At 35.4% G+C, this 25,272-nt stretch overlaps 1 protein-coding gene across 1 annotated transcript in view; it reads left to right on the top strand.

The window, feature by feature from the left end:
- The window catches only part of HBS1L (HBS1 like translational GTPase), a 62,746-nt gene that overhangs the window by 25,405 nt on the left and 12,069 nt on the right, over positions 1-25,272 (top strand). Inside the window, exons 5-9 of the mRNA XM_085301876.1 lie at positions 11,225-11,333; positions 18,944-19,200; positions 19,658-19,823; positions 22,057-22,174; positions 24,841-24,987. Coding sequence (XP_085158002.1) covers positions 11,225-11,333; positions 18,944-19,200; positions 19,658-19,823; positions 22,057-22,174; positions 24,841-24,987 — 797 coding nt within the window. The remainder of the gene's footprint in view (positions 1-11,224; positions 11,334-18,943; positions 19,201-19,657; positions 19,824-22,056; positions 22,175-24,840; positions 24,988-25,272) is intronic.

The raw sequence follows: 25,272 nt of genomic DNA, 5'->3' as shown, positions 1-25,272 counted from the left end.
TAGCTATTTATTTAGTTTTAATATATGTTTGTGTAAGACTAGTAAACACATTTCTGCAGCTGTGAAAGGCCACCTCATTTGTATTTCTGAAGAAAACTTTATTGAATAGATTTGGAAGTGTTGAACAGATCTAAGATTATTTTACTTTTCTTTGCTAACAGTCATGCTTTTCTTGTTCACTGTTATTTTTACTTTAAATTTACTGTGATTTAAATTCTTCTTACTGGAGGATTTTGGTGTGTAAGTATAATTTTTGGATTAGGAAGGCTAAAAATGCCTTGCACTCCTGTAATACAGTCAACATATGTTTGTATATATGCTTGGAATATGCTTACATAGTTCTTACATAGTTAAGGTCAGTATGTATATTAAACTCATATTTCTGTTTCTAAATTACCTGGATGGTGTGCAGGCAAATAGCACCATCCTCTGGCATTATAATACTAGGTAAAGTTTAAACCTGAAATTGCTGTCTGTTATTTTTGGAAATGAATATAATTGTAATAGAATGTACATATTGTACTTTCAGTTTTACATACTCATTTTGGGCCAAAGTCTTAACAGAAATTCTGTTAATTTGCATGGACTACATGCATTCTGGTCAATTAAGTGACTAGCTAATGGATATATCTTTTTAGGGCTATCCTGCACACAGTGCTGACTCTGCTCTTTACATGACCATTTATGGTAGGAAGTTGCACTTCAGAAGTATCAGACAGAGCTTTTTCTAAATCTCAGTGAAAGACAATTCACAGTCATTTAAGAAAAATTCGTTGAATTAGGAAACACCACCAACGACTCATGGTTGTATGTCTGTGGGAGAGTAAGGGCACTGTTACAGAACGATTGCAAGCGTCTAATACATAAGTTATTTTTACAACAAATCGTAACTTCAGTAACGGATAGAGAAGGGACATTGGCATTGCTAGAGAGTAGTGCAGAGTAGTACACCTCCCACAAATAAGGTTTCAATAGTTACAAAATGAGTTGTACTGAATTACGATTCTGTGAAAGATTGGATTTTAGTCCATTAAGTATAAACTGCGGGCATGAGAAATACCACACGAACATTCTTGTCACAGAGTTGACAGATAAGAAAGTCACTGTTTTGATTGTTGTGTATTCCTATTGGACCTTTAAATTTTTACGTATCGGAAATATCAAAGGAGGACAGCTGATATTTGTGTAATCTCTAGAAGAAAACAAACACCCCACAGTCCATCTTTCTGTGCTGTAGACCTCTGTTTTTTCACACTAGGTGTTGCTTTGATGAAACTGGAAATTGTGAAATGAGAGTTTTACTCCAGTAACAGTGCCTTTCTTTCCTCTAATATATTACCTGTAAATGTAAACCAGACTAATTATCCATGTTTGTGGAAAGACCATACAAGTGGTCTATATACAGATATAATGCATGGGTTCCTTGCTGACAAGTGTGTGTATATATAATGTCTATGTGACTTAAAGGTGGTTATGATTGGTGCGTTATATTAAGTATCGATAAYTTGAGACATAACGAAGTGCAGTTTGCTCCAAAATGGAATGCTTGCAACTGTAACAGAGGTCAGTAAGAAATACGATATTAAAAAAAGTATTACGAGACATCATGTAGGACACTAGAGATCCAAAATTAGTATTATTTTTTGTCACAATGCCTTTACTTCCTGTGAGAAGATAAACTGATGAAAATGTTGATTGTGAAGCCTGCAGATACTGTAGTGATCAGTAGAAAAGAAAAATCCATGAAAATCAATGAACTATTTGGTGTTCTAGAGGAAGGATTGGCTACTGTTTAATGATAGAAAAATGAGATTGGAGTATTAAATGAGAAAAAAGGAAATACTGGTAGCTTATTAGGTGAATACCACTCAATGGAACGAGTACAATAAAAGGTCATTGAGAAAAATAGGTTTCAGAGCCAACCTTARTAATGTAATGTTTGAGTATTTGAATACTTATAATTTGATTAATTAAAAAAAAGCCCTGATGGCACAAACAATTCCATTGAAAAGTCTTTGTTTAAGCTAACAATAGCAAAAGAATGTTGCTGTAGCTCATTGCTGTTTTCTGTATCATCTGGCTTTGGTTGGGGGGGAAATATTAGTGGCAAGAGGAATGGTAAGACTGAAAAAGTTTGGCTAAGTTTTGACAGGAAAGAAAATGTGCTGTTGCCTCATTATAAATCATTCTGTCCCTTCCACTCCCACTTGAGCTTATGTCAGTATCTTTGTCTTTCTCATCTCCTCCTTATCAACAGGGCTAGTCCCCTAATTTATTTAGTTATGTTTTCAGTTTTTCATTTGGTTCCTATTTTTGCCCTAAACACAGCATTCTGTCATGTTACTCCAAAATTCTTGTTACAGTTCCATTTTTTCCCCCCCTCTATCCCTCCAAACTCCTTGCTTAGCCATTCCCAATTTCCTCTATTTTCCAGTTATTGGCCATGATTTTTTTTTGCCTGTTCACTTTCTTCCACTTACTTTKCATTCATCTTCAGCTCTGATCTTCTTCTGCTTCCTTCATTCATGTTTAGCTTCTGCAGTAATTTGTCATTTTAGTATGTATCCTCTTGCTTGCTTTCTCCTTCCACACATTTTCCCCAAATTTCATGTGTTAGTCTGTGATTGATATGATCGAGTGTTTTTTTTCCTTGCTACATCTCTTGTCATGTCTTCTCTGCTTTATTGATTCCTGCAGTCCTTGTCTGTCCTTGTTTGTCTTATTGCTGGCCAAGGTTTACTTTAATGTTCATTTCTTCTTACTAACTTCTAGTATCTTTCTCTTCTCATTTCACCATCTTACATAGTTGTGTTTTAATCAAGCATCCGTTTTGTGCCCCTGCATACCACCCATTCTTGCCCCCCAGTCTTGTTYGCTTTTTGTTTACCCCAGGCCGATACTCACCTTAAATTTTCTGATGCAGTAAGAAATTACCGGACACCACAAGAGAGGTAGGATGTGCTCTCGGTTTAGGTAACAAGACTTAGTCCAGCTTGGCCAAGAAGAGCTGCACTTGCAAAACCCAAGTCTCAAATCTGTGCAGAAGCTACATGCTTAGTATCAATGAAGTATTTKGGAATTTAGCTGTTAAATTTTAGGAAGTTGTATGAGAATGTGCAAGCTGTTTTCTAGGGCCAAAGTTGAGTGAATTTTTAGAAGATGGAAAGCTCACTAGAAGGATTTAACTTATGCAAATTATATTTTTTTCCAGATGCCATTTTTGGAAATGAACCATTCTGTCTGATGACAGTTTCCCTATTCTCCTTTCTGAAAAAATAGAAAATTCAACCTCAGATAGGCATCTCACTTGGACAAATGAATGTTTRAACTAAAGAGTTCAATTTGCCAAATGTTTAAAGTGTTGAAAGCAAAGCCTTAACAATGAAAAGTGCTGACTAACAGGCTAGGCTGCTGGCTCTTCTGACTGTGCCTACTGCCTGTGCAGTTTTTGCAGCTGGAAGTAGTGAAGTAAACTCTTTTGGAACTGCAGTTTTGGGATGGCGAATTGTTGTGCTGTTTGCATATTGTGTTCTACAGAGAATTTGGCCCATGTTCATGGTTCTTAGGAAAATCACTCAATAGCCTGCTGTATCACCTCAGTGTATCAAAACCTTAAAAAATACCTTGTAGTCAGGTACAAGTAAATGTTTTCAATTCAGCATTTTTCAGTGAAAATGTCTACTCCTGATTTCATGGGAAAAAAAAAGATCRTATTCACCATCTGAAACTTTGCAGAGAAGATAATACTTATAACAACAAGACAAAGTTACCTGGAAAACCCCTGACTGTGGTTTCTATTTAGGAAATAACCTTTCTTTTAAAAAGAAAAAGTTCAGTGTTCTTGTTTGGGGGAATTGTTTTTAATATCTTTTGGGTGGTTGTGTCTCAATACTGTGGGGGTGACTTAGCATGCTACCTTTTTTATTTTGGACTGTTACATTTAAAAGTGCTAGATATTCAGTAACATTAATTGTACATTGCAGTTCATACTAATATATTTGGTTGTCATGTTTCTTCCTAAAAAAAGTCTTTTGAGTTGGTAGAATTTAGATACAAGAGAATAATGTTACATATTTTTTTAATTTAACATATTAATTAGAGCTAAGGGGTGTTTCTTTGCTATCTGAGGTGCTCTTCAGAGAGCTGCTGATGCTTCTAGGATAATAGAAGAATGAGAGAGACTTGTAAAAATYATTTAAGATTTCCTTTCCTCATTATTCTGTATTGGTTTAAATATTTWCATGAAAAAGGATTTCTTTATTTTGAATTTATTTCTTGCTTCTCACATGTGTGGCAAACTGCCACTTTTCATCAAAAGGTATTTAAATGCTGGGATATAGAGATGAGTACATTGCAAATTACATGTAGGCAAAATCTTTTAAAGGTTAACTGTGTAAATTTAGGAAATTTGGAATGTTCTAAATTCCATGGTGGAGCACATGTTTGAAATTCTGAGCTATATTTCCATCACTATCAYACTTTGATATTACTAATTCTCTATACCATGAGAGAGTCTTGCTAAGATATTTGTATGTTGTAAGTTAGTAATAGAGAGAACTGCCACTGAAGATCCCATGTGCGTGGAAAGCTTAACTAAAGAATGTTCTGTGAAATTTGTGATAGTTTAATATAAACTATACAAAAAATGATCATATTCACTACTATATCCCTTTAATTTAACATACTTTATATATCCCAGTGCTCTTTTTTCTAAGTGCTGTGAAATTTTGAAGTTGAAAGATACTACTGTACTCTTAAGGAGAATTAAAGGTTTTGCTTAGTTTGGAACTGCTGAGTTTTATAGCATATATGGAAGGATGTAAACAGTTAAAGCATGTCAGCTGGGTAGGTTTTTGGTATTTTGGTCAGCATTTCAAAATAGCTGGTTACAGTGATGGATGTGTGTAATTGGATGTTAATGTAAAAATGTTTGCTGTACATTGGGCAAGCAGGTGATAGATACATGCTTCTGAGTGTGAAGTTTGCAAACGGTCAGGCTGGCATCTTTGCGTCTCTTATCTCATGCATTGTCCATATTTGGAAAACTTTCACAATTGTAATGCCTTAAAATTGGCTTTAAATGATCGCATAACACGTAGCAAGGAAAGTGCTATCTTGATATAGGCTTTGATTGTTCAGTTTACTTTTCGGACAGAACTATGTCTTGACTGACTGTGCTTCCATTATTACTAATATGCTCAACAGTTGAACACTGCCAGTAGTGTAAGCAAACTTTTTTTTTTTTTAATAAGTGAGTCACAAAACATGCTTGGAATAAGCTCATGACAGAGTGATATAAGCACAAAACCAGTACACTGCCTTTTATCTTCTATTCAATTGGTGGATGTTGCTGCATAATGGGTAGACAAGGGTGTAAGTGACTTGCTTGTGGTTATATAGAAAGTCTGTAGCAGAGCAAGGGATGCAAACGGTATCTTTTAGATCAGAAGACATGGTTACATGTATACGTTTTTCATGGTGGTGCTGGTTTACATAGCTGCTAACCCATTCCCCATAAGGTTGTTTTATACTTTTGTGTGTGTGTGTGTGGGGGGGACGCTTATGTTGCTTTTAAATGATTTATCTAAACTGGATATACAATAATGCAGTTTACTGCAATTTGTTAGGAAGCTTATTAAATAAGAGCTTCTAGTTTAAGGATAAATATTAGTGTTTAATATGAATTTTTACTATTAAACATCACTAGAATAATATGTTGGAAAACTTTGTACGGAAAAAATCATACTGTCATTCCAACAATGAGATTGTGCTGCACAGATGATGATGAGGGTTTCTTGGGAATATTTTGTTTTCAGTACAGAAGCGTCTGTCAGAAACAGTCGAAGGATTTTTTGGTTGTCAGTAGAACTAAAGGAGCTAGTAACTCTATGTACTCCTTTGCCAGTGCTAGTACACTGCTAGTTATTTTGTGTGGATAACTTATTTTTACACACTTTTTCCCCGACAAAACTAGATTCAGGGGTTCCTTGGTGCTTTGCTACCCTCCTAGTTGTAGCAGTGCAGCTGTTAGGAAACATACTGAAAAAGAATTGCTGAAATAAAGTAAAACCTCCCCAAATGAACAAACACCAAGTGTTTTTTTTCAACTGCAGATGGGTAACTTGTGGAGAGTAGATGGGACTTACTAAAATGAGTTTGCCATGTGAGGAAGCATAGATGGAAGACATACCTAACACCTTGGGATTCTTCCCTTCTTGTTTTGCAAACTGAACTCTGGCATGATAAAAACTGTGGTTTGTTTTGTGAAAAGTGGCCTCTCTGTGTAATGGTGAAGTTGACTGGAAGTTCCAGTGCCATTGTACAATTTRCCAAGAGGAGTACAGTTTGGAAGGAGATGTATGAGAATTTGCTATGTAAGGGTAGGAAGAGAAAACTGGCATTTTGTTTTTCTTGTTGAAAGATACAGTATCTGAACTAAGCCAGAGTAGATTTAAATGCTCAGTGCTAGTATGTGTTTCTCTGGATATGCCAACAAAACCTATTTTTGCTCTCTACTTTATTTGATACCAGAATTTGTTAGCTGAGATGGTTGCTGTTTAACAGGCTCCTGTTATTTTTATGTACCTCTAAACTACCTGGGAACAAATAGACTAACGATTGACTGTTCCAAGCACTGAAAAAATAACTATATCTCCTACCTCCAACAAAATTGGAGAAAAGATCGGTATTTACCTACCWGTTTTCAAAATGTGTGCGTGTGTGTGTATGTATAGAAACCTGAAAAGGACTTTTCGGGCCTATTGTATGTGATAAGGAAGCACGCATGCAGACAACGCGTACGTATTTTTGCCAATCCTTACAACCATTTTTACAAAAGAAATCCAGAACCTAGGGAGTTGCTTATGGTAAAGGAATATGATTGACTATATCCATATAATTCTRCTTTTCTAGCTTGACAATAGTTTCTCTGGGTGTTCATTTTGAAGCACTCTGTTTTGCTTGCTTCCTATACATGTGTGTCTGTGTGAAACTTCCTAATTTTCAGTCTGCAAATACTTTGAGGTCAGGCTTTGGAGTTGTAAGAATTTTGAAGTTAGAGCTAGTACTGTTACATAACGATGTTTGGCCAAATCAAAAAGCTTTTCAATCAGAAGACCAAAGTGCAATCACAGGAGAGGTAAAAGCAAACAAACAGAAGAAGACTGATGAAAGGGAAAAATTCCTTGACTGTCAAATTGTCAGTACTGCCATAGTARTACTGGAGTAACATCAGCATGGTTTTATTTATTCCCTTTGCTATTAGCCTCATCCTAATTTAATGCTGAGACAGGTGTATTAGTGGATGTTTTGTTTTGTAGTAGTGGTTGTCTTGTAGATATGATATGCTGTAGTCCAGCTATACTGATGTCAGTATAGCCTCAGTAGTATTTTTCTGAAAACTACTATTCCTGAAATAGGAAGRGCTAGAAGTTTGATTTTTTTAAAAGATTTTGAACAGTGATAACTGTCATACCRACAAACACTTATATTTTTATAATTTACAAATGTATGCTTTCTGTTTTCACAGATGGAAGATTTCTTTAACTTTTCCTGGTATTAAGTTAGTTAATTGGCAGCATTTTTATGGAATCCCCTTTTGAGTAAAGGTGCTTGCTCTGGAATTTGACAGATTGGCAAATTAGTGCATGTATTTTATATGTATATATGATCCTCTCATTTTTATTTTTTTGTAATGTGTGGCTCAGTTAAATGYTGCAAGGAGGCATTGGGGCTTGCTTGGGAGGCGAAAGTATGAATAGTAATAATGAATAAGTTTATTAMAGGTGCAACTGTCAGTATGGCCCTTTCATTTTTATTTCATGTATTCCCTTGATTTAGGAAACATATGTTGTTTAGTTACTTAGGTTTGTGCCTAAGGATGCCCAAATGGCAGTAGGTCTGAAGGATGTTTATAAAGACTTCTTTGGCAAAAAGCTTATCCTTTCTCTTCAGAGGTTGATATTCTCACAGCTGCTCTTGTCCCAATCATATTGGGATTGGGAAAGCTACCAGGCATTTTCCAGGGACGCAACACCTTTTAGTTGCCATAGGATACTCTGCTTGATGATTAAGAAGTATTTCTGTTCAGAATCGAACCAGTGTTGTACATTGACTTTTATTGAGTTCCAAGGTACAATTTTAAGGATCTACATTTGATCTGTTAAGTGCTAAATAGTTTTGGCCTTGTCTGCTAAAGCAGATAAGAATTTGTCATGCAGTTCTCTGCAGTGCCCTGTAGATTAGATAGTAAAGTATACTCCTTTCCTGAACTTCTGTCCCTCATACTGGAGTTCATAATTATTGACCTTCAGAGGACAAAACAAGGATATTTGGTTTGTCCTCCCATCTAGCCTTTGAAAAGGATTGTGAATCTGAAGACTTTATAGAGAGTAACATTTTCTTCATAATATTATTAATTTTTAATGGTATCTGCAGTGCACAGAGTGGGTTTTTTTTTTTTTAAGTGCTGTTGGACATTTCCTCCTGTTGCTAGGGTTACTAATAATTTTTGCAATTATCTTTGTATCTACTTGAATGTTACCATTTGAGGTGTCTTCTAGTGGTTTGGTTTGCTATTTTATGCTCTTGATCAGCCTCCTTGCTGCACCTATTTTGAAGTGTTAGTGCTTAAAAATAAACAAACAAAACTACTCAGTGCTGTTAATGATCAGTTTTATTTTGTCCCGAGTCTTAGGTAATTTTTTTTTTTGCATCTTCTGGCAACTTTTACTGTTTTCCTAATATCTAGATTGAGATTTGTCTGGTGTTCTGTGTTGCATAGTGTGAATGTTGTAGGCTTCATTTTTTTTTTGTTTGTTTTTTTTTTTTTTTGTTTTTCAAATCCTGTTTTCTTAACCTTGTTAGGTATTTTGCATATGGAACCTTCTCTTGTAACAGCATCACTTGATTACTGTACTGTGGTATAAAATATATTTCTTCAATGTGCATAATTTCAGATGCTTGCTGCATGCTACAGAAATAAATGATTCTGTCTCAACAATGTAGTTCTAATGAATTGTCTATTCTTACAGATTTTATCTAGAAAGTGAGAAGTGTAATGCTTTTGAAGGTGATTATTTGGCTTTCCTTCAAACATGTCAAATACTTAATACCTTGAATATATTTCACTCTCCTTGTATGTTCAACTTTGGATCAGTGTTAAACACCTCAATAACTGCTGTACAGAGTGAAGCTGAAGTTCTAAATCATTTAGAGAAAATGTGTTTTGCCGAATCTGTAGCTTTTTAGTTTTTGTAACAAATATTGCTAATAGATTCCAAGTTCTATGTGCCAGTTGTTACTTTGGTTTCTTTCAACTAATCTCATTTCAATTTCGTAATTGTTTCTGTCATTTTTAATTCCAAACAGCCACATTTCAAACAGCATATTTTCTGAGAATTACCTGCAATTTAGCTTTCGAATGACATCTAAAGCATTCATGTTTAGCAGCTGAAGGAGATGGCTGCTTGAAAGTTGTTAGAATTGTAGTGGAGAGAAACGAACTAAGTTGGCAACAAAAGCAGTGTGATTTTTAATGTAATTCAAGTGATCAACTTTTCAGTCAAGAAATGCTGTAGGTGGCCTGTGTAGGAGCTTGAAGATGATATGAAAAGTTTGTATTTAATTGGTAGTCCTTGTCCAGTGACTTGAATTTTTTTAATCCTGGCTATTTGTTTGTCAACTACATTATTTGTGATTTTTGTAAAACATAATTTGTGCTATTGCTTTTATATTTTTTGTTACTGTTATTTCTTATTTGCARTGTACTTTGTATGCAACTGTTAAGAATGCTCCTACAGATTTTCTTCCGTGGATCTCCAGGTGGTATACAAATAAAATGAGAAACAGCAGATGASACAAATGAGGAAGATGAAGACTAATCAATTAAATAACAGTGTCTCAGTCTATTGTGAGATTCTTTTTTAAAAAGAAAGAAAAAAAAACCAGCTATTTTGGTGTGCTGTCTATTATAGACCTGTCTGTGGTATTGTGTTTCCTTACCTGAAACAGATCTTCAACAGTCTTGACCACAACTTTATACGTAGCCTGTCTAGCAAAGTGATTATGTGGTTTCTAAGGTATAGCTCTCATACTTTAGATCACAATACAGAGCTAACCTACRTGAGTAGGATCAAATGAGTGCACCAGCTCGTCTTACATTAGTAATCTAAAACACTTAAAATATTAATTTGATATTCAAAATAAGTATCGATGTGGCTACGACTATTAGAATTGGTGGATTATATGAAGAATAGCTGCTTTTTTCTAATTTAATTTTCAGCTACATCTATAGGTGAAGGATGGTTAAAAATTACAATTTAATTCTGAATYGAGATTATTCTGTTTTACTTTCCTATGTACATAGCGTCGTTTAGAACACAAGGTAAAGTTGTCATTCATGCTGTAAAGGTAGAATTTCTTTTYTTCTTAAATGGAGAAGGGATCATGGCATATTAAAGAGGGAATTGTGGAAAGGTTCCACTCCCCCTCCACCCAAAAGGTGGATCACTTTTTCTCGGATTTCCAAGAAATTACACTATTAGGTTTGTTGAATGTAATTTCAAAGAAAAATAAATAAAAAGAACCTTACTGTAATTTTATTTTCATTTAAATAGTAGTAAAATTTTGTACCTGTAAGGGAATTAAGATGTTCAACTCTGTTAATTACTCCTAAATTACTTTTAAATTAGCCAGCTTGGGAATTACTTGGCTACTTTGGCATAATTCAGTATGAGAAAACTATTTGTTCCTAGCTTTCAGGGAAACTTGATAGCCCACRGTGAGCTCTATTGCTGCTATTAGCAGTACTTGAGCTAGACATTTTACCATGCAGTAGCCTAGAGACTCAGTGATGTTAAGGCAAAAGTAGAACTCTAAATAAGAATTAACCTGATCAGCTAGTGAGCAGCTGCAAAACTGCAAAACTTCATCTTCCTTATCTTGCATAAAATACTGCTGGAATTCTACAGAACTCTTGTCAAATAGTAAAGCTCTTAAATGGTGCAGCTGTCACCTGAATGAATTGAGAAACAGATGAGATTTTTTTTTTCGCAATAAATGTTTATAGGTTAATTTGAACAAGTATGTAACAAATGCAAATAAGAAAACTAACTCTGAGGGTTAATTGTTATCATTAACTGCTATTGAGTTGAAGAGAAGGAGTGTAACTTATTAAACTTCAGTCTCAATTTTAAGTTCAAACTTACTTTTTGTCTATTACTAGGAAAATCAAGGGATTCCCAGTCAGCCAGAATGGAATCTGAAATTGTGCCAAAAGTTACCAAAATGACAGTGTCTGGAAAGAAACAGTCTATGGGATTTGAAGTTCCATGGTAAGCCAAGCCCTTATACTTCAAGGTACATCAGCAGCTCTTCTTTCAGACTGATGCACCTGTAGCAAGTTTTCTTCTTCTTTTTTTTCTATTTTTACAGCAGTTTTAGTGTCACTCTCCAGAACTAACCATCTCAGCTTTTTGTTTGACTCATAATTACTTTCAGAAGATGGTACCTCACGTTTTGAGTTTAACAAATCCTTTCACTATGAATAGTGCAGAGAGACACCAGCTAGTCGGATTGTTTAAACATCCGCTTCATAGAATACTGAACTTTCTTGGGGTTCGTTTATTTTAAATTTAGTTCTCTAAGTGGAATTATGAAATCAATAAATCTTAACTGTAATTGCTTGTTCTTCAAAGGAAGTAATACATTTAAGAATAATTTACGGGGAAAATGATCACTTATAGCTAAATTTTGCYTTCCTCTGTAGCTTTTATTAACTTTAACAGGTGGCCAGGGTACAACTGCAGAGAAGAAATTGATCCTTCTTATGCTTTTGCTAAAATAGTGGTTGGGGAGAAATCAGAAATACTACTCAACAGTTCCAAGTTAGGGTATATCTTGCAAGAGCATAAAAAAAGTATGCTGGGTCAAGGTCCACCTTCAACAGTAGCCAACAGTGAATGGTTAGAGAAATATATGAGGACAGGTCAAGCGTGCTGGAAATATATTCCGTGAAATACCATTGCATGTGTCATTCTGTGGTGCATGCACCATGGATTAGCTTTTTTTTTTCTATTTATAACAGTTAATGGATTTTTCTTACTTGGATGTGCTGCTCTGTTTTTGAATCCAATCTTGTAATAGCCAGCATGTCTATGTCAAGAAATTCTGCAGTTCATCCACAGGAAAAAGATTAGCAAGCATAAGCAGTGCATACTTCCCCACCTAGTCTCACAGTATTTGCAAATCTATCTGGAAAGCATTTTTAGGAGTAAGAGAGTATTACTGTGTTTTGTGCATCTTTAATGAAACTACATCGAAGGTAAGCAGTTACATCTACTTAGTATTTAAGTACATTTCATAGATGTGAGGCTGATATTACTTCCTTAAACCTTCCCTAAAGTTGTATGCCTGATAATTAACAACTACTGCATCTTATGTATGGGTGCCCACTCCTTGGGGAAGGAGGAGGTAAGAAGAATGTTTCCCCATCTATAGGCTATTGTAATTCCTGGATAGGTTAGAGGGATGACTTATTCTTTGAGAAAAATGATTGTTTCTAACATGGTTCTCAGCCACTYTGCTTCTCTTCAGGGACCCTGAAATGCAGTTATCATTGTACTTGCTTCTATTTTAATGACGTGATTTTCTGTGACAGAAGAGATTAACTCTTGAGGACTTGCTAGTAATCTCTCTGAGTATAAATTGTCATCATTGTGAAGGAAATTAAACTCGCTTAGAACAATAGAGGCTTGGAAATAGCACTGCAAGTTGAATGAACATAGTAGCAGTCCTTATTCTATAGAATTCTCAGTCAGATTAGATAAAATARGGAAAGAGTACAAGAGGAGAGTAGTATAGTATAGACAGCATGATAGTAGCAAATGTTGTATTAGTCACGTTGGGGGCGTAGATTTAGGAGGGGTAAGATGAGTGGAAAATAACAGCAGAGGAGTAGACATAGGAGTTGGCATTAGCTTCAAGCTAGGGAGAATAGGAATGAAGTGAAGCAGTTTGTGAAAGAAGGGTATGAGATTTTGAGCACAACTGATCAATATGGAAGGAAGTCCAATTGAAATTGGAAAGTTATCTGCATGTCCAAAGAGTCTTGCTTCAAGGAATCTGTAATAGCCTCCTTTCTTCCTTCATCCCTGAGGCCCCTGTGGAGGCACTACCAAGGCACAAGGCCTTGACTTGAAGAACTGAGGTTTTGCTCTTGCACAGTTCTGCAGTTCTGAATCTGCCAGTTTTGGTGGAAGAGGCCTTGACGGTGTTTGCATTGTATTTTTTCCTCCCCTGCTACAGGGTATTGGACTTTGCTCTGCCTGATTCCTACCTACAGACTCCTTTCCACGTTTTTTGTGTAAAGTCTTGCTGATGTGCTAAATATGGTGTGGTTAGCTGAAACACTAGTATTCTCTTATAAGCTTAACATGACTTTGCAGCTGTTAAGTATTCACTTCTAAATTTGAAAAAGAACATTAACCCCTTGCCCCAACCCCCCTAATTCTGCAGTTAACTCCTGGAATATTGGCAGCATAAGAGTCAGTAGTCAGTGAACAGAATGAATCTGTGCTTAACATTTAAGAAAGGCTATTTCTATTAACTTCTTTCAGCCCATGTTTTTATTGGTGTTGTGTTGGTAATGCTACTGCAAAGGATTTATAGACAATAAAGATCTCTGGAGTACGCAGTGTATATCACTAACCAAAAGCACAACATTATAAATTATTCATAGCAGTTAAAAGAAATTTGGATTCTAAAGCACCTGTAATAAATTTATCAACTTCTTCAGTTTGCTGTCTCTTGTTCCATCTCAGTATTTGTATGGTGCTGGTGCAGACACTGTAATCACTTGAAGTTGTTAAGTTTCTTACGTAATAGATATGAAATAGCTTTTATAATCACCTTTTGGGGGATCTTAAAGATAATTCATGGACTGTTTTTAAAACAGTGCCCTAGTATTAACAAAAGTAACCCCTCTTTGACTAGCTATGCAGTACATGCCTCTTGTTATGAGGCATGACCCTTCCCTAAGTGAATTTTACCTAAAATGGGAATGGATTATTAGRAGTCATGAATTGCTGTGAGCATTGATTGCCTTTAATGCTGATGCTGGATATTCTCAGTAGGACTGTATGTGGAAAATGTGGTTTGTTTGACTCTGACAAACTGTTTTTCTGATACTCTAGCAAAACTAATGACCAGGCTTTTTCTTCCTGTTTAGTCATGAAGGAAGCCAGGAAAAGATATTAGCAAGAAAGGGTAATTATTTTAACCAGCCTGACCAATATTGTGTAATTAATAATTTTGAAAGGGGAAATAAATGTAGACATTTCTGTAATGACTATAAGTACTCCGAAAGAGTCAGTTGTATAAAAATAATTCACTAAGCATACAGACTAGAAGATTGAAAATAATGCTCAAAAGCTAAATTATTCAGAGTTAGTCTTCAGCAGATAAATTTTTTGGGTGATTCTTTGAATGCGTGCTAGTGGCAACTTCAGTGAACACGCTTATGTAAGGATGAGTGACTTTTAGCATCACTTAATAGTATGTGCTGTATTCCTCTATCTCCTGGTGCTCCCAGGAAATGACGTAACCAGAATATTTTACTGAGTTTACCCTTATCCTTGTCAGCAATACAGAATATAGGAAATTTCTGATGTGGCAGTTCTAATTTTAACTAAGTCTTGGTCCTTGCCAGACTTTTGTATGTCATTTCTCATTTGCTGTCAAAAAGCTATGGTAAGCTTTTTTTGTCTTCTAGGACTGAGTAGCTGGTGATCAAGCTTTCTTAGTACCTGACCTCAGTGCACATACAAGGTACTTAATAGTTTTGTCTTTTTCAGAGAAGTCAGAAATTGATGAATTCAAGGGCTGTGCAGCAGCAGCTAACAGTAACTTGGCAGGCATGCTAGGCACAAATGCTGGTTAACAGAACACTGCTCGCTGAGACTGCTCTTGGCACTTCCACCAAGTTCTCTTGTAAAGAAAAAACAGTTGATTAGGAAGTACAGTAGGAACATACTAGATACTAGAACTATATGTTCTGTTTTGTGGTGAATTTTTCAACAGCATCAAGTAATTTTGAAAAATCTTGGTGGAAAAGACTTACTGGAAAACATTTTCAGTGTCATTCATTTTTCATCAACAGTTAAAGATGAAGCTSCTTAACATTCTTTTGAACTTCTTTGAGTTGTTACCAAGCTGTTCAAAAAATTACTTATCTGTTTGCCATGAGGGTCACATAACCATCAAGGTTTTATTTGCTACATCTCCCTATACTAGATCTTTCCAGGCATCCTCTTGTGAGACTTGAGTTGTACATTTCACCAGCAAATCCTTCTATCTAGAAGAGAGGGGCTATGTAATTGTACTTACCAAAAAACTCCTCCTCTTCTCCTAACATGGCTCACCAGAAAGCTGAATCCTCTTACAGAGAGAACCTGTAAGTAGGTAATATGCTCTTTCTGCTATTAGGATATTTCTCTGAAGCAGCCAGTCTGATCATGGCACAGACTGTTTTAATACTTGCAAAATGTGGTAGTGTCTGAAACCTAGAAAAGACTTAATGGAACAATCTTAACTTTTCAGATATTGTACCCCTGAAATAGTGGCAAGTCCTAATATTATAGTTGCTAGAGTCATGTTTYGGTCATTATTTCAGTAGTGTATCTAGCACTTTTTCTTTGCACTGCCCAAAATAGAAAATGCTTGACAGCCGTATTGTATTCATGGTAAAAACTACTTATAAGTGAGCGAACAATTATTCATCTGGCAGTAATCTTGATTCTCTGAGGTGCTGTAATCCAYGTGGATTCTGCAACTCAACATCCATCCTGCTTTATGAAATCCTTACTGAAATATGYTTTGACTAGCAAGAAAATCTGAGGCTGGAGAAAAACATTACCTAGATAAACAAATAGACTTTAGAAGCTTATTTTTCATGATACTTTTTTGTCTTTTGATAGGCTTGATGTGACAGTGTTTGAGCATTTTGGAAAGCTGTAGAAAAGTCTGAGTTAGATCTTCAGTTTGCATTAATTTTGGTTTCATCTAATGTTATCTTTTAAAGATTTTTGGTTGTAAAAATTTGATTTGAGAAATAGTGTAGACATTGAAAGGAAGAAAAAAATGGGTTACCAACTTMAAAGGCTATTTTGATACCGCTCTACAAATACAAATATACGAATACGTCTTTCTAGAACTTTAAATGTCAGCATTTCAAGGAAAAGCTTTTGATACCAGWGTAAAATATCATATCTACATTACAGTATGACTTTTGCATATTAGCAACAGTCATAATACTTCAGTGTGAAAGTGACAGATGTTATACTAACACTGTGAACTGAAATTTATCTGAAAAAAAAAATGACTTGGAAGACCGGAAGAGTCTTAATCTTGATAGAAGATGTCTAATGCAAATAAACTGTGAATACATATGACTATTAATACATGGCTTCAGGCCAAATGGGTCTAGTGTACTTTACAACATTCAGACACTTTTAAAAATATTGTTAGAATATATAGAAAGGTTTGTCACTGCAGTTCTGCACATATTTGCTTTCCATTACCTTGATTGTTTTCAGTCAGCTTCTTTGAGGTAGAATGCCTCTGAAAAGATATTGAAAAAGATAATTGTTGCACAATTCTAGAGTAGGTTTTCAGCTTAAACTTAATGTGCTATTTAAAGAAGTTTTAAAACTCTCTTCAGATAATAGAAAGGTACTTAAATTTTCTGTAAARGGTAGCATAAATAACTAGTTCTTCTGTAGAATGATTCAGGTGTTATTACATCTACAGCGATGATGAGCTATTAATTTTGGAGTTTAGGAAACTAAATACATCATCTTTACAGGGAATTTTAGCTTGTCTAGATATATATTGTTGATTGGAGCTYGTCTAGGGCTGTATTTGATGATGAACTAAGGCTGATTTCCTAGTATCAGATAAAAATGTCATGGTTTTGTGGCCCAAAGCAGTAATTTTGAGATAAACTCACCCTTTCAAATTATTTTGAAAGGGTTGATAGGTTAACTTTTTGTGAGTAGAGTTTATGTAGAATTATCTATGGATTATGCAGAAGAACAGATAACATCGGTCCCCCTGCAAGCAGTTTGGTTGGCATAAACTAACTTGTGTGCTTTACTAATTTGAGAGAATTGAGATTTGTATCTAGCCTTGATGCAAGAGCCAGCCTTTGGTTGTGGAACTGCCGTCCAAAAGCAGATGCTCACAGTTCTACTTCGGGGTTTTACTGGCAGTCAGGCGAAAGCTTGACTCTGGGTCTTATGAAAARGTGACACAATTAGCAACATATCACACTGGTACAGTACTGGATATTTATCTCTGAAACTGAGGGGAAAAAATGAGACCTGTAAAATCACCAGTGTTGCTTACTGCAATARTGGGTTGATTTTGCATTTGGTCTGAACATTTCCTAGGTTTAAGTTTTTAGAATATAATTCTTAAATTGCTTTGTTTGTTAGACTAACATGTTTAAGCTATATTGTTTCTTRAGATATGTAATGGAAAGGGACTAATACAAAGGAAACATTCCTACTAGGACTGAAGCAGACAGAAAATGAGAAGTAATGTTTCATAATGTTATCAAATAAAAGCAGAGATGTTATGATGGGATTCTGAAGTATCAAAATAAGTAGTTTTTATTATAAAAGATGGAGAGGAAAAATGAGAAGTAAATTCTGGTAAGTAAATGAAAAGTGGAGGCAGAAAAATTCACTTATGAATTCTTCTTTCATTTCCATCTTCACTTACTCATTTTCTGACAGGAATACAATTCTGTTTGCTTTTGTAGTCTTTTTCTTTTTTTGTAGTCTGAAAGACTACTTGAAGTGAGTTTCGCGGAAAGWAGTACACTGGTACTGCTGTTGGAAAGGATTTCCAGTCTTCCAAGGAAGAAGCCTCCTCTTATTGGAAAAAAAATTAAATATTGTATTTCATAGGAATTTTCAAAATATTGTAGTGGTCAACGGTTTATATATTTAAGTGTGCTATAGCATAATGTTGTCATGCCTTAACTGGTTCTGTTCCTGTCTTGCTGTGTACATTAAATCCTTGCTTTGGAGGTCTGTCAGCCAGCAGAAAAACTTTTACTCTGTGGAAATGTTTCTTTTAGTGGTCATCTCTGCCACAATAGGTGAAAAATCTTATCACATATTTATTCTCAGAACATTTATGTGAATTGGGAAAATACCACTATTTATAAAYCAGAGAGGAAAAGCATGAGAGTGTAAGAGGATAATATTTTTAGTATTATTCAGTATTAAGATTAGTATGGTAGATCCGTGGTAGAATGTGGTGGAAGAGGAGAGGATTTGGGAAATCCAAATCTCGTTAGTCCTAGATGTTTTTGTGTTTTATACATAAAACAGTTCTGTCCTGATGAACATAACTTGTCTATTATGGCTCTGTATAAGCATTGCACCCCAAATTGCAGTGCAGATATGCTTAGTATCTACTCTTTATAGTATATTGCTGGTGTTCTCGCAATAGAGCAWCACTGCATTCAACTGCATTATTTCTAGTGTAAGTGAAAGCTGTTTTAGGATTGATATTTCAAAGTTGACATAGGCTTCTTATTTCAGAGAGGGCTAGTTCTCAGTAGCTCTTCTTTGTAGCTGTACTTTTCCTCCCTGTTAAAAGAAGGGTCTGTGAGAAGCTCTTGTTTGTCTGTATTTCGTGTAGGATTCTTTCGTATCTTGCTTTCATGCACAGTACTTCTTAGACAAGTTCAGAGTTGATATCTGTGTAGCTTGTGTGCAGTTGCTTTTCATTTTCACCTTAATAGGGTTGTTGTTACTTACAAAATACTTTTATCTGGAGCTTATATGACAATAAAGAGTACACTATTTTTTCTCGTGTATTTGTACAATTTCTGTGACATTTCTATTTCACGTATTTTCTTTGTTTTCTCTAGTGCTATTACTGAAGAAAATGGCCATGTTAACACACCTCAGAAAGGTCTGTTAACTGAAGATGCCAGTGTGACTTCTGGGGTACCTGAGGCAGTCTCAAAATCTGCTATTTCACCCCAAATAGTGCAGGTTCCAGAAGAGCAGAATATGATGCCTACTCCAGTGAAAAAGTCAAGCAAGACAAAACCACAAATAGATGTAAAAGCAGAGCTGGAGAAGAGACAAGGTGGAAAGCAACTACTTAATTTGGTGGTAATAGGTAATACTGTTACTTGCCTAAAATGTAAATATGTAATTATAGAGATTAAAAACTGTTAATTGGATCTAGAATGCTACAGAAGCGAAAGTTTGTTTTCTTTAGGGAAGAGAGGTCTCAAACTGTTCTCAAGCACATCTACTTGACCATTGTTCTTTGGAGGGAGTCACATTCAGACTTCATTGACTAGAATATGAGGTTGACTGGATGCTTAGTCTTGAAAGCACAGTAAAATGTGGTTTGAGTGGGTTTCATTCTTGCAATTTTTTTAAAATATGAATTTGGAGGTGCATTTGGCTGTCACARATTACCTGTCTGTCTGCTTCTTTGCCTTATATGATTGTAAAATTCTGTGGATTGAATAAGCCTTATCAATACGTGTGATTTTCAGTGCATTTTAGATTGTGCTCTGTCTAAAGTTTGTAAATTAATAAGGTTAATTTAATGTTTCCTTCCTTAGGACATGTTGATGCAGGTAAAAGTACTTTAATGGGTCATCTACTCTACCTTTTGGGAAATGTGAACAAAAGGACTATGCACAAGTAYGAGCAGGAATCTAAGAAGGCTGGCAAAGCTTCGTTTGCCTATGCGTGGGTGTTGGATGAAACTGGGGAAGAGAGAGAAAGGTAAAAGTTACTTTTTTTGAAAGTAAAGCATTTGTTAGTAMATATAATTCTACTAATCATGCTTTGATAGAAGCATGCTGAATGTTTAATGATACTTGCTCAATACTTACTAGCAAATATTTTAATAGTAATGTATATAACTGTACATTATCTGAAAAAGTAATATCCTGGTGTGCTTTTAAGAATTTGATTGGGAAGTTGAGTGTTTTTTCAAGTATTTGTGTTGTAGATTGCAGTGTAGGGCTATGCAGTAGAATGCTTCTAGTACCCAGATTTAAAGCTGTCTTACTGATTCATTGCTGCCAAGTTTCTTTCTGGTGGGTTATCTCACTATAAAAAAGGTATAGGTTACATCATTTGTACAAGGGGTGTCAGAATTGTAAGTTAAGCACTGTTAAATTTTGGGTTGCTGCATGTGACTTAACATTGCATTGAATATCACATCTATTCCTAACAACTAAATTGGTAATTTGTGATCACTGCCTGTAATTTATTAACTTGAATTACAAATTTAAAATTAAATTGTGTCGTATTGAAATATCTAAGGGGGATGCAGTCAAGCTCTTTTTTAAAAAAAATACACTAAAGCTTTTAAGAAAATCATATGTAGTTACAGACATGACATTCCTTGTTTACAACGTAATAAACACATTTTCTTTCTCTTACCATTGTGTTTCTAATTCTTATCTTGTGTATATTTAAAACCACAGGGCAAAGTATTTATCTAATATAAAAGATAATTTTTACAGTCACTCATCACCTATTTTTTCAAAGCATATAAGCTCTCTAGTTGCAAAAGTAGCCTTGATAATGCCAAGTGATGCTGAAGAACATTGAGTAAGGCAGTGCCTATTGTGTGTCACTTTTATTGCTATTTTTTAAAGACAGATGCACCTTTGCAGGGTCATGTGTGTCAGTAAACTCTTGCATGTGCCACAACTTTCATTAACACTGTGAACATACCAACCTCTGTTTGGGGGGCGGAGGGGTGAGGAGAAGAACAATCAGAAGCAAGTAAACAAAATGTAGGGGTGACCTTACAGCAGATAAGGCTTATAGTATTGTAGTAGTAGTAGTGTTGTAACCATATAGTCTAAGGATGTTAAAGAGGAAAAGCTGATGGGGAGAGGTAGCTATTTTTATTATACCAGTAGTTGTAACTTAGTATAAAATAGATTTGAAATTCGGTTCTTTTCACAGGTCTGTCGTAGAATAATTAAACACCAAATTAAGTACCTATTATTTTATTAGTACAAGCTACCTATGATAGGGTATAATTAGCATGTGAAACCAGAGACAGAGACCTGTATTTATTACTTGTGAAAAATAAAATGTTAATGGAAGGTAAGCTTTGTGAAAAATTGTAATGAGTGTGAAATTGTTATCACTTAGGAAATTTTTATTATTCAATAGGGTTATGCAGTTAGATATTACACCACTTTTCTGAAGATAATTTATGATTTGTTACAGAGAAAGCATTCTGAATTGGTATTTTTGCTTGTTTTTAATTTCTCCTTATTGGAATTTTGTATTTTTAAATCAAAGTTTTATGGAGCCATCTCTAAATATTCCTTGCCATTGGAAGTGGAATATTTTAAGCGTCTGTGGTAAAATGAGTAGTTTTGCAACTTAAGTGCCTGTTTCTGTTCATTGACTCTAAAGGGAGATGCAGCTGACTAGCTCAGATGCARACATGTGCATGATAGATGTCTGCATTTGATCAGATGAATCCATCCTTTGTGTCATGCAGAAAACAGTTGTTAACGAGATGTGGAACTGAGTCAGAGCTGTGATCCCTTCTTGAAAATAAGTAGTTTTGAACATGGATCTTAGCAAATATTATGACCTTATTCCTATAGTCCAAACCTTCTGTTTTTATTTATTCTTGACTATGCTTCTGCTTTTGTATTATGCCTATTTCTGAAGAGCAAACTATTAATGATTCAAATACCTAAAGTTTTCTCTTCGTGTCTCACTGTGCTTGTGGGTTGTAGTTCATTGGCATGGAATTATTGTTGATTCTAGGTATTAGTTTCCTTCCTAATTAGAATTACCCAAAGATAACTCTAGAGATCTGCTTCCCATGCAAGTAGGTTTCTTTCTGTCTCTTGGTGCAGGCTAAATGAGATTAAAGCTAGAACGCATACAGTTTCACGACTGCATTACCTTTCTTTGTATTTTTGTGAAGCTTTCAAAACAGTTGTAATGATGTTACATGTGTGCTTCATTTAAGGGGAGTAACAATGGATGTGGGTATGACCAAATTTGAGACAAAGACTAAAGTAATTACATTGATGGATGCTCCAGGCCATAAAGACTTCATTCCAAATATGATCACAGGAGCTGCACAGGTAGATATATTAAACTCTTTTTACAATAGTTTTATTATGTATAACATTAAAAAAAAATCTTCTTCCATTTAAATCTAGGATGAAATAGAATCATTGATGGCACTAACATAGCTTTGAAGTTTTCATAAGTTTTTCTAAACTTAAAAATCTGTTAAACTTTTTAAAGGCAGTCAGTTCTCTTTTTTTGGTAAGTGAGCTCTTTGGAGGAGAGTTTCATACTTACTAGGGAAGTAATTTGAATACTAAGTTACAGTTAGATAAATCAAAGAGTCGAGTTGTTAAAGCTATTCAAATGTGACAGTTCTACTCAAGAAGTTCTGTGAAATTTTTTTTTAAGTAAAGAGGCTTTCAGCTTAAACAAAGAAAGGTTGGCCTAGGTCAAACACCAGACTTTCTCAGATTTAAGCAAATATTTTGTATGGGATGACTAAATGTCATATAGATGCAGGTTATACAGTGTGCATATATATTCAGTAGGACATCTGCAGTGACTACAGGCCTCTATTGCTTTGGAAACTGTGGACAAAGTTTAAAATTTTGGGGGCTGCCTATTGAATTCAGTATGGCATTTACCATTCTCATATAGATGAGTTATTTAATTTATGTAGATAGATCACTTGCTCCATTTGATTTATTATCTGATTACCTGAAATAAAATGAGTGATATTTTTCCCATTTAAAAGGGCACCCTTTTTAAAAATAGYGGAATTGATTCTCAGAAGTAGAAAAGTTGGTGTAATGAAAGCTTTTTTTTTTCTTTTTTCCCTGTCCTAAGGCAAGCTGCTGTTCAGAGGTGTTTTTGTGTGTGCTGTTATCTTAAATGGGAGTTCTATTTTAAGATCTCAGTATGCTTTGCAAAAGTGGGTAAATTTTGACAGATAGAGAAGTTGGAGGGCTATGAGAAGACCAATTTGTCCAAAATTGTGCTCTAGGTCTGTAATAGGGCCTGGGTAAGAATTCAGATATCGTGGCTCAGTGGTTAGGCCACAGGATAGTCAGAGGTTCTCAAATTGTGGTGTAGGGCTTGTATAATCATCTATACTGTGAAGCACATATTACAGGAAGCTCATGATTTTTTAATTAGAAATGGATTTGTAGTTTCAGAACACTCGGGCACACTGTTTTCGTTACAATTTTAATTCAAACTAGTTTATCTTTTGAAATAAGTAATACAGAGAACATGCATAAGAAGAGATCTACCAGCAGTTGTATCAGTTYGGCGGAAGATGAGGCTGGCCAAATATGACTTGACATATTTCTGTGTTCCCTCAATTCTCAGGATTGTGAGGGGCCAGTCTATTCTGACATCTCTTAAGGGAGTCAGTGAAGCTTTACAAGTCTTCTGATGCCTCTTAGAGTAGTCTGAACACTCTTAGGAAATGAGTGGAAGAAAGCAAATGTGAAAGTTACCCTGATGCCTTTGTATTGCTGGGAATTCCACCACTGCAAGGTGAATCCCCAACTGCTGTTATACAAAATGCAAATCAGCCTTATCAGGGTCAGGATCTGGCCTCTGATACATAGCATTAATAAATGGCTAATTCATTTTAGTCCCCATGTATAGTTTTTACAATTTAGAAAATGCAGGTGCCTTTTTTTGAGGGAGGAGTTTACCACAGTGCACATTTGAAATTAAGAGTTGTGGGGAAATTCATCCCTCATCCTTTTGCCATTCTCACACTTGCCCAGTCTCATTATCTGAGGTGAGGGGAATTCAGACCGAGGCAATATGATCTCTTTAGTTTCCTCTCCTGATGTCCAGAAGAATGTGTATATAAGGAAGAGGAGAAAGCACTGCTTTTTCTGCTCTCTGTCCATTACGTCCACCTCATCTGTGCTGTGAAATCGTCTGTCTTGAATCTCTCTTTTGACACCAATGCTTTTATTGTATATTAGCAGCATTTAAGGCTGTTTGCTCAATCTCTGTTTTTTTCCTGTGCTTACATACCAACTTTTACATGGTGCTGTAGACAGCATAATATCTATTTACTGTTAATATCCTGGAAGAGATTTATTCTAGATGTTAAAATATGTAATCGGCTAGTTAAAATTTTCTGCTTTCCTTTCGGTGTTTTTGAGAGCTTTGGGGTCAACTACAATTACAGTCTTATGAATTTTGGCATGCTTCAGCGTGTTGAGTAGGCTGTGAAACATCCAYGTCCAATGTGGAGTGGACTAATTGTCCCAACTATAGTTAGGTGGTTTATCTACTATTTTTGCGGCTTCTCAGTATGAATGTGTCCACACTCAGGCTTCTAAGCAGAGTCTTGGGCATACCCAGCAGGGAGAACAGAGTATGTTTCTCATATCCATTCTTAGCTTGTGGAGCATGGGCCACTTGTATTAACTTAAAATCTGTGGTGGACATCTGTGGTGGCTAGTTTGAAGAAGGCAGGTTCCCCAAACCAAGAGTTGGCTACTATTTAACATAAAATTGTGGTTTATGGCATGAGATGATATAATACCATAATATCTTGCTGATATGAACATGGAACAGGAAGACAGAAATAAGCAGTTTCAATTACATTTGAGACATATCAGTATTCCTTCTGTGTAAAGTACATTTTGTATGAAATATTGCTAATGGACATATTTACCTGGATTATTTCTACCTCTTAACCAGTTGTTGTTTTTTGTTTTGTTTTGTTTTGTTTTTTTTGATCTAGGCTGACGTGGCGATTTTAGTTGTGGATGCTAGCAGAGGAGAGTTTGAAGCAGGGTTTGAGACTGGTGGACAAACTCGAGAACATGGATTATTAGTGCGTTCTCTTGGAGTGACTCAGCTAGCTGTTGCAGTCAATAAAATGGACCAGGTACATGCTTGCTTTTTCTGTTTAATGGAAAGGCTTCCTTCCTGGATTGTGGTCCCTTAAGTTTAAGGGTCAGTACTTGTAAAGCTAAAGAATAAATGTTCCTTTCTTTCCTTGAGTCTTAGCTCTCACAGKCCCTGTGTTTAGACTTTACAATATTTTTCTTTCTGCTTATCAGTGTATTTTCAAAGCACATGGAAGGGCAGTTTGGATGCTAAAATGAGCAGAGGGATTCCCTCCAGTGCTTGTGAAAGTCTCCCTCTAGATTTCATAACTGTGTGGCATCTG

The sequence above is a fragment of the Rhea americana genome, unplaced genomic scaffold (assembly GCF_003343005.1).
Source record: "Rhea americana isolate MKP2758 unplaced genomic scaffold, rheAme1 scaffold_180, whole genome shotgun sequence".
Classification (NCBI taxonomy): domain Eukaryota; kingdom Metazoa; phylum Chordata; class Aves; order Rheiformes; family Rheidae; genus Rhea; species Rhea americana.
This window is presented reverse-complemented; position numbering and strand designations above follow the sequence as displayed.